This window comes from Cebus imitator, unplaced genomic scaffold (assembly GCF_001604975.1).
Source record: "Cebus imitator isolate Cc_AM_T3 unplaced genomic scaffold, Cebus_imitator-1.0 Scaffold81, whole genome shotgun sequence".
In the NCBI taxonomy this organism is placed as follows: Eukaryota; Metazoa; Chordata; class Mammalia; order Primates; family Cebidae; genus Cebus; species Cebus imitator.
In genome coordinates this window covers 6,512,583-6,529,779 of record NW_016107396.1, presented here as the reverse complement: position 1 = coordinate 6,529,779, position 17,197 = coordinate 6,512,583, and the positions used below count along the sequence as shown (strand labels likewise).

The following is a 17,197-nucleotide window of genomic DNA, read 5'->3' as shown; positions in this document are numbered from 1 at the left end:
TCTCGCTCAAACTCCCAGGTTGGAGTGCAATGGCGCCATCTTGGCTCACTGCAACCTCTGCCTCCTAGGTTCAGCAATTCTCCTGCCTCAGCCTCCTGAGTAGCTGGGATTACAGGTGTGTGCCACCACGCCTGGCTAATTTTTGTATTTTTACTAGAGACGGGGTTTCACCATATTGGTCAGGCTGGTCTCAAACTTCTGACCTCATGATCCACCAGCCTCAGCCTCCCAAAGTGCTGGGATTACAGGTGTGAGCCACCTTGCCCAGCTGCCTGTACTGTCTTAAATTGTGCATTTGTTTTGAAATTGAAAAATTAGCCATTTCCCCAAAGTCCTGTTCAATTGATCTCCTGCTGCTTGCTGAAGCACCACCTTTTCAGGCAGTGGTGTCCCTGGAGTGGTTTTTTTGTTATCAGTTAGAAGAAAAGTCAATAAGTTATTTTTCTTGGCTTGTTTTCTCATTTCAGATCATCACCGTTGAGGAGGCAAAGCGCAGGAAGAGCACGTGCAGCTACTATGAAGACGAGGATGAGGAGGTGCTGCCCATCCTGCGACCCCCCAGCGCGCTCCTGGAGAACATGCACATTGAGCAGGTGGGCTCACCCTGGCCACCAAGGGTGGGGGTTACTAGGCTTTAGGAAACATTTCCCTTGGCCAGGCACAGTGGCTTACGCCTGTATTCCCTGCACTTTGGGAGGCCGGGGTGGGCAGATCATTTGAGGTCAGAAGTTTGAGACCAGACTGGCCAACATGACAAAACCACATCTCTACTATAAATACAAAAATTAGCCAGGCTCGGGAGGCTGAGACAGGAGAATTGCTCAAGCCCAGGAGGCAGAGGTTGCTGTGAGCCAAGATCGCACTGTACTCCAGCCTGGGTAACAGAGGAGACTCTGTCTCAAAAATAAAAAAATTCCCATCCCTGAAAGCATTTGTCCTTCTCCCTTGGGCTGAAGGATGAAGCTTGTGAGGAAGGAGGACAGCCAGCAGCTCACGGAGGCCAGTACCCCCTGCTCTGCCTCTGAAAAGTCGCATTCCCCGCTGCCTTGGTAGTACGAGGAGTTGGTCAGACACTAACATCCTTCTCTCAAACCTGAAGGAAAAGCCATTTCTAATTCTTAAAAAGTAAAAATTTTAAGTGCCCTACCATAGTCCTAATGCACTTAAAAAGGATCCAAATTTATCCTTGTAATTATTGTGGAGTTCCAATAATGTGGATGTATAGGGCTCAATAAAAGCAATGTAACACTCCACTTGCTTTATGAAAAATACCTACTTTTAGGACAGTTTTCCTTTTTTCTACAATATTCTTTGTGTACTTTATAGTTTCTGAATGTTTACTTGGAATTTATGAAGTATTATAATACACTTATGTTTTAACTGTAGTAAGGAATCTCTGGCATTTCCCTCATCAGTTAGCTTAGAGACCAGAACTTTGAGACCTTAAAGAATCATTAAGTTCAGCTCCCTAGTTTACTGAGGAACCACTAAAGACCCAGGAAAACCAAGAAGCTTGACCAAGTAGTTACAGAGGTGTGGGATTCACACAGACACCGGAACTGATTTTAAGCACTTTGAAGACTCAGCATTTCATGGCCTCCTTTGGTAATATTCTTGAAGAGATGTACATTATCGGTTATTTATGGCCAAGTTTAAACTAAATATTGATGCAGGTGAAAGATATAGGTGCAATAAGAACAGACAACACCTGACTTCTAACACTAAACATCCCTGTTTTTTTGCTGTCACTTCTGTGCAAAGCTGCAGTTGTCAGTAGCAGTTCTGAACCTCTGAGTGTTTAGAAAGGAAAATTGGGAAAATATGAACTGTTTGGTAAAAGCCAGGTTGAAGTGGAAAGGAAGGGCATGTGTCTAGTTTATACCTGTTTATCCAGCTCGATCTGTGTCTTCAAACATATAGTGGGATAGGGACTCCATAGTCATGTCCCTGAATGGGAAAACACCTCCTGGGCAGTATCCTTGCCAAGGTAAACACTGTCAAGTAATCATTTTCTTGGTTTATAATAGCAAATATTTGCCAGAGTGAGGAGGGGCACTATGTAAGTATATGATACTGAGTTTGAGCAGCAGACATTTGTTTTGTGCCACATGTTCATGAGCAATTTGTGTGTGGACCGTCTGTTTACATCTCTTTCTTTGGCTTTGTAGCTGGCCCGGCGCCTTCCTGCAAGGGTGCAAGGGTATCCATGGAGACTGGCCTATAGCACATTAGAGCACGGGACCAGCTTGAAGACACTCTACCGGAAATCAGCATCACTAGACAGTCCTGTCCTACTGGTCATCAAAGATATGGATAATCAGGTGAGATCTGTTCCTCTCAAAAATAAGATTTTTTAATGATAATTTTTCAAAATTCCCAACAGTAAATAGACTAGTAACATATACTCTCATCACCCAGATTCCACAGTTAACAGGATTTTGCCTTCTCTTTTTTTTTTTATCTTTGTTTTTTCTCTGCTGAAGTATTTTGAAGTAAATCCCAATCATTATGGCGTTTCACCCCTGCATATTTCAGAATCAACTCCAAAATGAAAATGGATTATACTTCCAAATACAGCCACATTCTAAGGAGCTCTTTTCAATCACCATGCAGTAGAAAAGTATAATGATATCCTACAGCCTAAAAGCTGGAAAGTTGGAGTAGAGTGAGATCTGGATTTGGAGATAGTTGCAGAAATAAGTTTCAGTGCCATACCAGCACCTTTCCCAGGTAGCCAAAGTAGTGCCCACAAACCTTGCCTGCATTTTGGATGTAATGGAGAGCCAGTCAAGGCCATGATGTGTTGTGCCTGAGGAGCCCTACTGCTAAGAAACCACAGAGAATGCACTGTACCATTCCCGATTGCACTTTTGCCTGTGTTACCATGGGTCCTTCTTGGAGGTACTAGTGAAAACTAGTTCTATTATGTGCTAGCCTAGAGCCAGAACCTGAGCAACGCCATTTTATAAAATGCAAAACTGTTTTTAAAATAAGTTGCAACGGCTGCCCCATTCTCCTCACAATAACTGCTGGCCTTGGCTTCTGTAAATAGAACTGCTAGTTTGTTCTGCAAACTATGTAAAACTGCATACCTTTTCTTATCAGTAACTGCCAGAATTGCTAGCCTTTGCTTACCAGTAATAACCAAAATAAGCAGCCCGAGCTAATTCCATCCTGGCTTCTGTGACTTGTAATAAGTAACTAAGATCTGTGACTTCTATCACTACCCAGACAACGTGTAAACAAATGTTTATCTTGACTTCTGTAAACCACTTAAGTAACAAGTGGAATGACAAAAGTCCCCTGGCCCTTGGAATGTCCGGAGACCCCCACCCTCATCTCTGCCCAGGAGGTGATTTACAGAATCCACTAGCCCTCGGAATGTCTGAAGCCTTTTCATCCCCATCCCCGCTCCTCACCCCACTCCCAAGGTGGTTTTTTGGGTATAAAAACTCTTGGCGCCCTCCTTTCGAAGCCACAGGTTGGAGAGACGTGAGTCCTCTGTGGTCGCCGGCATCATAAATGACCCTGCAACCTGGCATACTTTTGTCTTGGTGCTACCTTTCTATGCTCAGTCCAGTACAACAATTACCCCTGTCTGCCCTACACTGTTGTCTCTTCTGCAAGTCAGCTCGGAATGTGAGTGAAATCTCTCCAGGTTTTTTTCAGTCACTTTCCAGTCAGTCTCTTGCATCACAAAAAGAAGGCATCATTCACATCTGCTCATTGCTGATTTCAGTTTGATCTGTGTTTTATTAAGAAATTCCTTGAAGATTGTAAGATGTGGCATTAAGCAGATTTTCTGGCATTGAAGCAGATTTTACCTGACATACATTCATTCATTCATTTATTAATTCATCCATTCAGCAAATATCTAATTAGTACCTGCTAGGTGCTAGGCACTATTAAGCATTGGGGAGCTTACTGTGAAGCAAAAAATTTTTATACTGAGACATGTCACATTGTAATGAGCCATATACGTGGGATCATTTTAGCGGAAACAGAACTTTGCTGTCATGATTTGTCTTGGGAAAAATTAGGGAACAAATGGGGGCACCAAAGACATTGTCTTTCTTAACAGTGATCTTTGTGACTTTATTATAATATTATTGTAGTTTAAGACTGTGGGAAGAAATTTAGCTGTCATTGTACTCTTGTTATTTCCTAATTGATGACATTTTGCTTAATAATGATCTGAGCTGAAAAGTGGGTAGAGCCAAGATAAAAAATTAAAATAATGATAACATTTGGTTTAAAATGGACTCTGGAATTTAGTGAAATGTTTGAGAATTGGATGTTATGTTTTAGATGAAGTATGGCTATATTATCTTAGACCACACATACAGACTCTCACCTAAGTATAGATTAGTTGTCCTATTTATTTACCAAAATATCACACTTGTTGAGGAATGTGATGGTTTACACAGAACAGGTATTGATGAAGCCCAGTTTTACCAACCTTACTGTGAGACTGTGAAGGAGGCCTACAGCTGAAGGTTACAGTCTTGTCACTGGGTGGAGTCCTGTTGAATCATGTACCCTAGAGGCACTTGCTTCATTTGAGGTTAACTAGTCACAACTTTGCTTTCTGCACCCCATCTACCCCGAAGGGGAAAGTGTGGCTTTGCTGTGTTTGAGGACATGATAGAACAACACCTGTAAGTGTGTCTGAAAATGAATTCTGTGAAATTCTGTTATAAAAATATTACATATGTAGAGTGGCAGCAGTGAGGAGTTCCACAGAATCAGTCCCCAGTGAAAGAACCATGGCTGGTAGAAATGATAAAAACAACAATCACTTAAAGTCTCTGGATATTATTCTAAGGGCATACAGCAAGTGAAGGAATATTTATTCAAGAAAACCTAATAAACCTCCAGTCATTACAGTGGGATTCTGTGGCACTTGAGGCACAACTCTCTTGCTTCCCTAACCCCCGAGCTGAGACTGACAGTGGTTCCACTCTGGGCATGTATGGCCAAGAAGATGGTGGACTCTCTTCCCACAGCTGCCTGTCAAGGGCTATGGTATCCCCCTCTCGCTGCATTTCTTATCTGCCACCCAAGATCCGTGTTTCTTAGACTAAAATCCAGGCAAGTGTGTCCTAGAGGTAGGGGGCTTTCTTCTTCTACTCACCCTCCACCCACAGGGCCATGCTCTACCATAAGGACAGCAGGCCGAGAATACAGGAGTCTACTGCTCTTGTTTCAGCTCACAGGGCAGAAGTTTTGCACTAGATGAGGCAAGGCAAGACCAGAGGCTGCCGTCACTGTCTAGGTCCTGGCTTCAGAGCGGTGAGTTAGAGAAATTTTTCCCAGGGGAAGAGGCAGACCACAGGACATAGAGTTCTAAAGCTCTACCCAAAGGAGCACACTTTGTATAGACACATACAGGGGCACTCTAGAAAACAATGAGAATTTTGGTGGTAAACAAGAAGAAGGTTGTAGCCATGAAAGCAACAAATTGAACTGTAGACCATCTACTTTACCAGAGAGATCCAAGGAAAGAGACAGCTAAGGAGAGCCTTTCTGGAGTCAGGGTAAACGTCATAGTCTGGCCAAAGAAAGTATCCATGCAAAGGAACCTACATTTAATTGAATCAGACTGTGGGGTATAGCACCAGACATTGTTGAAAACAACAGAGCAATCATCAGACAGTTAGTAGAGACTAATTATTAACTTCTAGTGAGGTATGTAAATATAACTCCTATATTGCTCTATTACATCTTTTAACTTTTTGTGGTACTGTTATGCATGGTTACATCTGTATATATACAAATACAACAGTAGATTGTTGTGATTACTATATTACATAATTTTATGTCTGCTAAGGAAGTTGAGAGAAGAAAAGAGAGCTAATGTATGTTACATGTTTTGCTATGTGACCATCCTTTTATCATTTCTAGGTTGTTCTTTATTCCCTTGGATTCCTTTGTTCTGCTATTGCTAAATCTATTACATTTTTATATGGTATAGGCTAACAATACTATTATGGAAAAGTTATTTTATGCAGTTTCTTTTTAAATACATTAATAGAAAAAAAGAAAAAAAATTTCTCATAATCACAATGCAATAGACCGAACAAAATTAACAGTAATTCCCTAATATCTAGCCCTTAGTCTTTAAGTGCACTTCCAGAATTGCTAAGAAAATTTTAGCTAAGAAACCAGGCATGGTGGCTCATGCCTATAATCCCAGCACTTTGGGAGGCCAAGGCAGGTGGATCTCCTGACCTCAGGTGAGACCAGCCTGCCAACATGGTGAAACCCCATCTCTACTAAAAATACAAAAATTAGCTGAATATGGTGGCGTGTGCCTGTAATCCCAGCTACTTGGGAGACTGAGGCAGGAGAATTGCTTGAACCTGAGAAGTGGAGGTTGCAGTGGGTCGAGATCGTGCCACTGCACTCCAGTTGGGCAACAGAGCAAGACTCCATCTGAGACAAAAAAAAGAAAAGGAAAATTTTAGCTAAGGAAGAAAATAATTATTTAAAGTTATATGGATGGTGTAAAAATAAAGAGGACTTTTCTTATTGACTGATCAGAGAGGGACTCATTTTCTTCCACATATGGCTATTGCCATTTTTATCATATTTTAACACCATGCTTTTAAAAATGGATATCTATTTCGATTGTATTTTAGTTCTCTTCCTGGATGATCACCAGAAGAAGGGCAAAGGATTTACTGTGCTATATTTCTTTGTTCTTAGCAGCTCTAAGGAAAGGTTTGATAGCAGGAAGCGTGAAAAATACTGGTTAGAAAGAGTTTCTAGCCTTCTACCTAATACTTAGCATTACAAGTAGTCAGGAACTGAGTGTAAGTGGTGAAGAAGACAGCACACAGAGATTGTGATTTAATTGAAATAATTTTTGAAAAATGCTGTGACATTTTTTCAGATAACCTATATTTAAAGCAATGTTCCTCAAGTGGGATTTGAAATAGGAAGAATGTCTGAATCACCTAGGGACATTTTCAGAATACATATGCTCTCCCCTGCAAGTGCTGATCAGGATCTGAACAGAGGGATGAGATGCTGAGGCAGTTGGTGTACACATTCTGAAAACACTACTCCTCATGTAGCTTGGCTCTTCTTCCATCCCCCAACAAGAAAAAATAGAAGAACCATTGACTTAAGCACATCTAAAACACCTTTCTTGTTCCTTAAAAGTCACTTTGAACTAAAATATAGTAAATCGGTCATTTTAAAAATATAGTTTTAATTTGGCTGGGCATAGTGGCTCATGCCTGTAATCCCAGTACTTTGGGAGGCCAAGCTAGGTAGATCACAAGGTCAGAAGTTCAAGATAAGCCTGGCCAGCATGGTGAAACCCCGTCTCTACTAAAAATCCAAAAAAAACAAAAAATTAGCCAGACATGGTGGCATGTGCCTGTAGTCCCAGCTACTCAGGAGGCTGAGGCAGGTGAACTGCTTGAACCCAGCAGGCAGAAGTTGCAGTGAGCCGAGGTCGCACCACTGCACTCCAGCCTGGTGACAGAGGGAGACTCTGTCTCAAAAAATAAAAGGATATAGTTTTAATTTAATAAGCATATTAATAATTCATTGTTACAAATCAAAAGAAATGAAAGTTTATTTTATCTGGGGAAATGCCCAGCCATGATTCCCTTATAAAATACATAAGAGATGTGACTTTGTTGTCCCGAGCATTCATTTCTGTGTGCAAGATATATCTTGTTGTTGCCTAATGTTTCTATTATGTTATGCATATTCAGTAACAGAAATTTGTCTCCATAGTGAATTTTGGAAGTCTTTTAAAATTGGAACAAATTGTTGGCCTTTAATAAAAACAAGTTCTCTGAACTTTGTCAGATGAATTTTGCATGCACCAGGAAGCCTGACCACTTGGGTTCCAATTAGAGCTGGGGATATTTGTTTATTCTTTTATTGGTGATCTTTTTAAATTCGAGTGCCAGTGTAGTAATAATCTTTGCTGAAAGAGATCTCAGAACATGATGTATCAAAAATAGTTCAGAAAGCCTTGCTTTGAGAGATTGAGGTTTGAATGCAGGTAACATTTTTGTTTTCTTTTGACAGATTTTTGGAGCATATGCAACTCATCCTTTCAAGTTCAGTGACCACTATTACGGCACAGGCGAAACTTTTCTCTACACATTCAGCCCTCATTTCAAGGTACTTGGATAAGAGAAATAACCAACTCCTATATGTCACAGTGTCCACAGTTGGGGAAGGGGTTAGGCATTGGGACAACAGCTGTCCTGTAACTTCTCAATTGACTCTAGGCTGGATCAGCCCTTTATGACTGTAGCTCGCAAACTGCTTAGGGCCCCTGGCCTTCTGGGCTGCTCAGGTTGTGATCCAGAGAGGAGTTGCAGGTCAGAGGTAGAGTGTGCCTGAAAGGTCTTCCCTCCTTATTAATGTTTTGGGAGATCTCATTCTGGTGTGGGCCAGGTCTGGCAGTCAGGAGCTTCCCCAGTCAATGGGGTGAGGTGGTTCCCTTTTACACATAGATGCTATTTCATGTTTCCTCTTTGCTAATTCTCCAGATTAAAATGTCTGTTTTCTTTTTATGTGTTTCTTCCCCAAGGTCTTTAAGTGGAGTGGAGAAAATTCGTATTTTATCAATGGAGACATAAGTTCTTTAGAACTTGGTGGTGGAGGGTAAGATTTTCGTTTTCTTATTGCCATTTTACCACCTGAGTGGGTCTGTTTTGACCCATGTATTTAAAACCTCGGTGTCAGATGATTTTAACTAATCCATGTGCTTAGATGAATTAGGAGAGTGGCCCGAAACATGACACTTAAGCATCAAAGATAGAATTATTTGTTTATGTGTCTAAATTAGGCACTATTACCACTTATCTTTTAGTAAGGCTGGTCATTTAAATGAAATAAAGGAAATGTACCATGCCTTTATAAGCAGTTTAGAATTTTGCCTGTCTATAGTATAAAGGAAAGAAGATGGGGGCAAAAGAGAGCAGAAGGTGTGCCGTGTACCATATAAGATAGAAGTGTTTCACCTTTTTTTTTTAAAACCTTTTCAGGGGACGATTTGGTTTATGGCTAGATGCTGATTTATACCATGGACGAAGCAACTCTTGCAGCACTTTCAATAATGATATTCTTTCCAAAAAGGAAGACTTCATAGTTCAGGATCTAGAGGTGTGGGCATTCGAGTGAAATTTAGACTGCCTTAAAATATAACATTAAAAAGACTGGGTTCGATCAGCCCTCCTAAAGCTGGCTGGAAGAAGACGCCCCAGCCCAGGCTGCCTCATCCCACCCAGTGCTTCCTTTCCGCCATCATCTCAGAGCATGAGCACATTGCAGAAAGATTCTGGAAGGTACATGTGGAGGGCAGACGTGGAAGAAAAAAATTTGAAATCCAGGTTGTGGAAAGACTTTGGACTTACACTTCCTTCAAATCCATACAGTGAGGAATCAGAGAGAGTGTTTATAGATATGAGTTGAATGCAATTTTTATTTTTGGTAACTGTGAAAAAAAGATACTGTGGATCTATACATGCCTTGTGTATTTATCAGCATAATTTTCATTACCAAAATGTACAGCTATTATTTGCCATGGAAAAAGTTAGTCTCATTTAGAAAAATGGAAAGTGCACAGCACTTAAAGGGAATATATGAGATTTTTTTTTTAAAAGAAACTTTTATTTATTACTGTATATTGTCTGGAATATGTTGGCAGTTTTTTTTTTCTTTTAATGTGTCAAATCTTGAAATATTAAATGAATACATTTTGTGCTATGTTTTGGGAACAAATCTGTTTGATTTATATAGTTTTATATTGAATTTTTTTTGCCCTGATTGTTTAGGGTGATAGGTCTTAAGCAGCATATGTCTATATATCTGTATGTGGATATATAGAGATGTATGTGTGTGTATGAATATGTACATATACATATATATGAGTGTATAATTCTAAATTTCTAAAAACTCATTATGAATGTTCATCAATTTGACTATTATAGGCCAGCTTTCCATTTAGTCAAAAAAGGTACATTTTTAGTTACTTACCTTGAAAATATTTGTGTGAAGAAGAATAAACCATTTCTCACAGTCTTAAGTTCATATTTATAGAAATGAAAACCTTTGTGAACCTAGACTTAGAACAAATCCTGCTTTTGAAAAGAAAATGTTTTGCTTCTTATAAGATCATTTGTGTTAATAACAAAAACTTTATTTTCGTAGTGTTCTTTGTATAACTTTTTCAAGCTTTTACATTAACGAGCAGGCCTCTGTCTTAAAAGGGACTCAGTGTATTAATTTCTGCATTTTTAAAATCAAATGAAAAAAACATCAAATTGGACCAATTGTCTTGGTTTCTAGACTCATTTATTTGAGAAAAAAACAATACAAAGAAATGCATTCATATTAAAATTGGAATAGAAAGGAAAACCTATTTTTAAGATATCAGCCTATTTTGACATGATAAAACATCTATTAAATAATAATAAAGGGCTGGGCGATGTGGCTCACGCCTGTAATCTCAGAATTGTGGGAGGCCAAGGCGGGCGGATGTGGGAGGTCAAGGCGAGCAGATCATTTGATGTCACCAGTTTGAGACCAGCCTGGCCAACTTGATGAAATCCCATCTCTACCAAAAGTATAAAAATTAGCTAGGGGTGTGGTTGGTGCGTGTAATCCCAGCTACTCAGGAGGCTGAGGTAGGAGAATTGCTTGATCCTGGGAGGCAGTCGTTGCAGTGAGCCAAGATCATGCCACTGCACTCCAGCCTGGATGACAGCTAGACTCTGTCTCAAAAATAATAATAGTAAAAATTTACTTAACCAGTATTATTGATTTTTATGAAAGCCAAAGATTGGTTGCTAGTGGGAAAAATTTTCAGATAATAGCCAAAGCTTCAAAATGGTCTGTCATAAATTATTTCCCAGTAAGTTTTGAAAGGAAAAATGTATAACAAGTACTATTTACATATCTGCATTTAAAAAACAATTCTTAGAATATTTCCTTACATTATTCTCCTGTTTTAGACAATTTGTAAAAGAGAACAGATTGTCCAATGGCCTCCTGTCAGATTAACAATTATTATACCCACTTATATTCCATGCACATTTAAATGAATGCTATAAAATTTTAAATCTGTAGCCTGAGTGTACATTTCACTCAAGTTCTACTACGAACTGAGTGTACTGGCAGTTTTACCTTAACCTGCTTGTTAAATAATGTGTTGGTGTGAGATATCAGGAATGTCTCATGATGTGTTAACCATTTATACCATCTGCAACCATATATGCTATTCATAAATAAAATGGAAAAAACCAAAATGGTCATTTTGCATATACTTCACTCTGACCTAGTTTAGTCCATGATACTATACTTGTGAGAGCATATCCAGATGCTGTGTTCTCTATGTAAAAGAGTATTGTCCATTCAGAAGAAATGTGTGACCCTTCATTTATGGATATTGACTATATGTAATGCAGTGCTATCCCAATATTTTCAATAAAGGAATTTATGCATTCAGTGATTTTCTCTCCCAAAGATTCATTCATCAGGTATTTATTGGGTACCAGAGTTTTTACTTTTGTGAGAGGCTGGCGAAATATCCAAGACTAAACAAGGTCTACAACTCATGTTTTCACGACTGCCCTGGAAACTCCCTCTTCATTCCCTGTAGCCACCCTCCTAATTCTCTCATAAGTTCATGGAAACTGCTCTTGTTATAGTTACCAGAAACAACTTTTGGCTGTGTCTACCAGTCTCTTTTCCAGTCTTCCTAGCTGTGCTGTAAATGTTGACCTCCTCCTCTTGACATCTGTCTTAACCTACTTTGTAATTTCCATGAGGGACACCTTACTCTCTGATAAATTTTCTTTGGCATCCTGATACTTGGCCTCTAGATGTTGAGCTAGATGAAGACCCCAAGCAGTCTTCATTGCTTCATAATTCTCCAGTTCGTAAGTCCATATCAAAGAACTTGGGTGGGAGGAGACAACCAAATGTTTCTTAAGACTCTGTTGAAAGTGATTAGATGGATCTTCATGCTACAAGCCACCAGGTACATCCTACACTATTATAAGTATGTCTTCCCTTTATTTGATTTCCCTCTCCTTGATGCCTTTTAAAGTTTTAGAGATACATTGATATGGTTTGACTCTGTGTCCCCACCAACATCTCATCAGAACTGTACTATCCATGTGTTGAAGGAGGGACCTGGTAGGATATGACTGGAACATGGGGGCAGTTTCCCCCATGCTGTTCTCGTGATAATGAGGGAGTCTTCATGAGATCTGATCGTTTCAAACTGTTTGGTAGTTCCACCCTCACCCTTTCTCCTGTTGCCATGTAAGATGTGCCTTGCTTCCCCTTTGCCTTCTGCCATGACTGTTAAATTTCCTGATGCCTCCCCAGCCATGTGGAGCTGTGAGTCAATTAAACCTCTTTTCTTTATAAATAACCCAGTCTCAGGGAGTTCTTTATAGCAGTGTGAAAATGAACTAATACATGAAACAGCACTAATGAAAGAATTACTCTCCTTTTGAGGAAGGCATTGAGAATCTTTTAAGCCAGAAAGGGGCATTAAGTTTCATGCCTTTCTTAGGATGCCCAACCTATTTTTACCAACTTAATTTAATGCAGAAAGGAGGTCAGCAACCAAGGAAATTCCAGAAAACTCAAGAGAAGCACACTCATTTCTTGTGTGTGTATCAAAAGTGCCTTTGACCACTTCCTTCTGCCTAATGAGGTCACATACTCTTTCTCAGTCAGGGGAAGCACTAACTTCCCCTGATTGAGAAAGAGCATCACATGTTCTGCTCTCACCTCCTTGCCTATGACCATTATCCATAGTTTACCCCTAACAGAAGGTGTCTGTACTGAAAAAAATTAAGCTTCACGATTCACATCAAACTTTTAAGATCTTACTCCCTTTCTATTTCAAACCTCTAGTGGTTTAGAATAAAAATTATATGGCCTATGAGGTATGGTCATTCAAGCCGTGAAGATGCTGTCTCTTGATAGAATATCTTTGAGGACTTTTTGTTTCTGTCTTAGATCAGCACTGTTTAAAAGAACGTTCTGCAATGATAGAAATGTTTCATGAATTTTCACTGTCCTTAATGATAGCCCACTAGCTACCATACTAATGTTGAACAGTGGAAATGTGCCTTAGGTGACTGAGGAGCTGAACTTTTTATTTAACTTTAGTTTATTTAAATAGCCAGACATGCCTGGTAGCTCCCACATTGAATAGCACAGCGCTAGATCAAGATATTGTTGCCAAATCATATTTTCATCAGCAATTAAGTCAGACTATGACTCCTTCACCAGAAGTGAACCTTCAGTTCCAACCACTTTGTCTATGCCATTACAGATCTTCACACAGATCGGTGCCACCTAAGATTATCTAGCATGTCTCTCATTGTTTAGGTAGTCAGCTTATAAGGTGACCAGAGAGCTGAGATCCCTAACAGTCTTTATAAACTGAGAAATTGGATCTACATAGGATTACTGGTCCCTGTCTCTATTCAAAGGTAATGAAAACTGGCCAGGTGGGGTGGCTCATACTGTAATCCCAGCACTGGGAGGCCGAGGAGGATGGATCACCTTAGCTCAGGAGTTCGAATCCAGGCTGGACAACATGATGAAAACCCATCTCTACAAAAAAATATAGAAAAAAAACGTTGCCAGGTGTGGTAGCGCATGCCTGTAGTCCCAGATACTTGGGGGCAGAGGCAGGAGGATTTCTTGAGGCTGGGAAATCGAGGCTGCAGTGAACCAAAATCACACCATTGCACTCCAGCCTCGGTGACAGTGGGAAACCCCTTCTCTTAAAAACAAAAGGTAAAGAAAACCTCTCCTAGTGTCCAGGCCTTGTCTGACATGAAGTTTTCCTGGCACGGCCCCCATCATGTGTTTTTGTTGCTGTGCTGGGCATTCTGCTGCTCATGGCAGTGCTGTAGTATGTCATATCCCTTACCAGGCACCCTCCACAGTGCAAAATGGTCTGCTGAAAATAAAAACAACTCATTCCTTACACAGAATTGTGCCTTCAGTCCCAAACCAACAGGAATAATGGACCTCTCAGAATGCCTCACATGGCGCTATTCAGTGACCAATGAAGTTTCAGTGATCAACCTTCCTTACCAAGTTTGGCAGCTGGGATGCCCACAAGCCCTTCAAAGAACCTTCTTACACATAGAGTAAGTTTTCAATAGAAATTTGTTAGAATAAAAGGCAATTCAAAAGCCATAGGGGAGAGCCCAGTGGATAACTTTACTATCCTTATTTACCATTGACAAGGCCCCACCATTTCATCAATTCCTTCACTTCTAGGGTTAGAAAAAGTAACCCTGATCTAGCTTGACATAACCCTTGAGGAAAATGCTAAACAAGAAACACAAGAAACATGTTCACTGTCAACAAGCTTAGGTGATAAAGCATGTCTTCTTGTGCCTCTGCAGCTAAAAATATCTTCACCTTGACATCACTTGGAAAATACAGGAATTCAGCCAAACAGTTCAGCTTTCCATCCCCATGATAGTCCTTCTTGGCTTAACCTTATTTTCTACTGGCTGATGGATCAGCCACCTTTTACTCCATAGTTGCCTGAGATCAGCCCTTTTAGGTTTAAAGACAGCAATTAACAAGAATGTTTCAGCAAAGATCTGCTGTTACGCTGTGTTGAGGTTTTGTGTCGACCTTGAGAGTTGATAAAAGGCCCTGTTATTATTACCCCATGTCCAACAAGGCCCAGTCTTATTCTCTTGTAACATCTTGTTTTTCTATTAGATCTTCCAAAAGGTCAGAAAAGTGAATAGGTTTGATCTGGAAGTATCCTAGAAAGAGCTTGTGGTATATGACATGAGCCCATTTGCAGGGTATATAATTATATCATCCAGGTAGACTATGCTAAAGATTTCTAAACACTTCAAGAAGCATGGCTGGGCACAGTGGCTTACGCCTATAATCCCAGCATTTTAGGAGGTGGGGGTGGCCTGATCACTTGAAGTCAGGAGTTCCAGACCAGCCTGGCCAACATGGAAAACCCTGTCTCTACTAAAAATACAAAAATTAGCCAGGCATGATGGTAGGCACCTCTAATCCCAGCTACTCAGAAGGCTGAGGCAGGAGAATCGCATGAACCTGGGAGGCGGAGGTTGCGGTGAGCCAAGATCATGTCACTGCACTCCAGCCTGGGTGACAGAGCAAGACTCCGTCTCAAAAAAAAACCAAAAAACAAAAAGACTTCAAGAAGCACAAAAGCATAGTGATTAAGGTATGGATTCCCCAAAGTCAGATGTCTAGAGTTTGAATCTCAGCTCTAGAGCTTACTAGCTATGTGACCTTGGTTATTTTACCTCTATGTGCTTCAATTTTCTTATCTATACTGTGGGGATAACAATAATAACCACCCATGATTATACAATAATTAATGCACTTAAAATAGTGCCTGGCATAAAGTAAGCATTACTAAGCACTAGGTAAATAAAATAATGGAGAAATTCCTTCATCTTTTGGAGGAATCACCTAATGATATAACTAACAGTTGCAAAGGAAAGTTCATCTTTTAAGATAATAACTTATTTAGTTTTTAAACTAATTTCAGAAATATTGTAATGACTTATTTGCTGTTCAAATTTTTTTAACTAAGTTTCAGTTTCCTCCTCTCTTAATTGTAAATGTAATATATGTTCATGGTAAAATTTTCAAACAGTACAGAAGAGAATTCAGTAATAGGTAATGTTTGCCTTCCTGCATCTTCAGTGCTAACAATCACAAAATTTTTTTTTCCTTCTTGAGCATTATTATGCATATATAAGCTAATTTATATCTTCTTCATGTAAACAGAAATGTACTCTATATACTGTTCTTAAGTTTGCCTCTTTAACAATATGATGTGAACATTTTCTATCAATATATGTAGCCGTCTCATCCTTCATTGCATGGGTCTGTCATTGTTTAAACAGTCTTCATTAATGGACTCTTTTTTTGGCTATTACAAAGAATTCTTAGGAACACACTTATATCTAGAACTTTGTGTGTTTATGAATTGTATATTTGTGGGATAATTTTTATTAGTGAGAGTGAAAGCGTCTTTTGTTTTATAACATGCTATCAATTATTCCTCCTCAAAAATTACATTGATTTACATCAACTGTGTATGAGCATGCCAGTTACCACACGCCCTCACCAATACTGGTTATGTTCATCTCTTTTTATTCTTTACCCAAATGGTATCTATTTTAATTTTCACTCTTTAATTGTAAAGGAGGTTGAACATCTCTGCACATGGATTGCCTATTTGTATGTCTTTTTTCCTGAATAGTCTATGTCCTTTGTCTATTATTTTAAGTTATTCATCTTCTTGCTGTTTTGTATGTGTTCTTTGTATATTCACAAAATTAGCCCTTTGTCATATATATTGCAAATATTTTGCTAGTTTATATTTTTTAAATATATAACTTTTTTATACATGAGTTTATTATAATTCCTTTTTAGTCAGATTTATCATTTCCTTTATAACTTCTAGAGCATACTTTTTCAAATCAAGTCTGAGAACTAAGCTCTGATTTTTTACCTTACCCAAATTCTTACCTAAGGGGTCTGGGGAGTCATGCCTTACAAACTATAAATTATCGTCAGATGAGTTTTCTCTCATGCTGTATATTGTGATTTACTTTTCAATCTGACTCTAGCATATTATGAGACAAGGAAAAAATATTTAAACCCAAAATATATTTCCTTGCCATACCTTGAAACTGCCCTGTGGTCTCTTGCGGGAAATATCCACATTCTATAGAGCATCCCCTTCCCCCTTTGTTTTCCTTCCTTTCTTTCCAGATCCAGGAGTTAATCAACTAAGAGCCAGGCACCCTTTTAAGTCCAATAGGAAACAATTTACAACCTACTCTCTCGAAGGCTGCTATCTGAGAGCTTCCTCTGCACAATAAAACTTGGTCTCCACGATCCTTTATCTTTAATCTGAACATTCCTTTCTATCGATTCCAGGTCTTTAGACAAACTCAACCAATTTTCAACCAGAAAATTTTTTAATTTTCCTATAGCCTAGAAGGTCCTGCTTTGAGTTGTCCCACCTTTCTGAACGTAAACAACGTATTTCTTAAATGTATTTGATTGATGTTTCATGTCTTCCTAAAATATATGAAACCAAGCTGTACTCCAGCCACCTTGGGCACATGTTCTCAGGACCTCCTGGGGGCTGTGTCATGGGCCATGG

The 17,197-nt window shown here is 39.4% G+C and overlaps 1 protein-coding gene across 6 annotated transcripts in view; it reads left to right on the top strand.

Moving 5' to 3' along the window:
* NCOA7 (nuclear receptor coactivator 7) overlaps positions 1-11,485 on the top strand; it is a 157,590-nt gene extending 146,105 nt beyond the window's left edge. For 5 of the 6 annotated variants that reach the window (XM_017533335.2, XM_017533339.2, XM_017533337.2 and 2 more), the window contains 5 exons: positions 468-593; positions 2,169-2,321; positions 8,053-8,148; positions 8,564-8,637; positions 9,021-11,485. In XM_017533335.2, coding sequence (XP_017388824.1) covers positions 468-593; positions 2,169-2,321; positions 8,053-8,148; positions 8,564-8,637; positions 9,021-9,156 — 585 coding nt within the window. In that variant the 3' untranslated portion in view covers positions 9,157-11,485. The remainder of the gene's footprint in view (positions 1-467; positions 594-2,168; positions 2,322-8,052; positions 8,149-8,563; positions 8,638-9,020) is intronic. The other variant, XM_017533340.2, reaches the window with a different exon arrangement.
* The last annotated feature ends 5,712 nt before the right edge of the window (positions 11,486-17,197 follow it).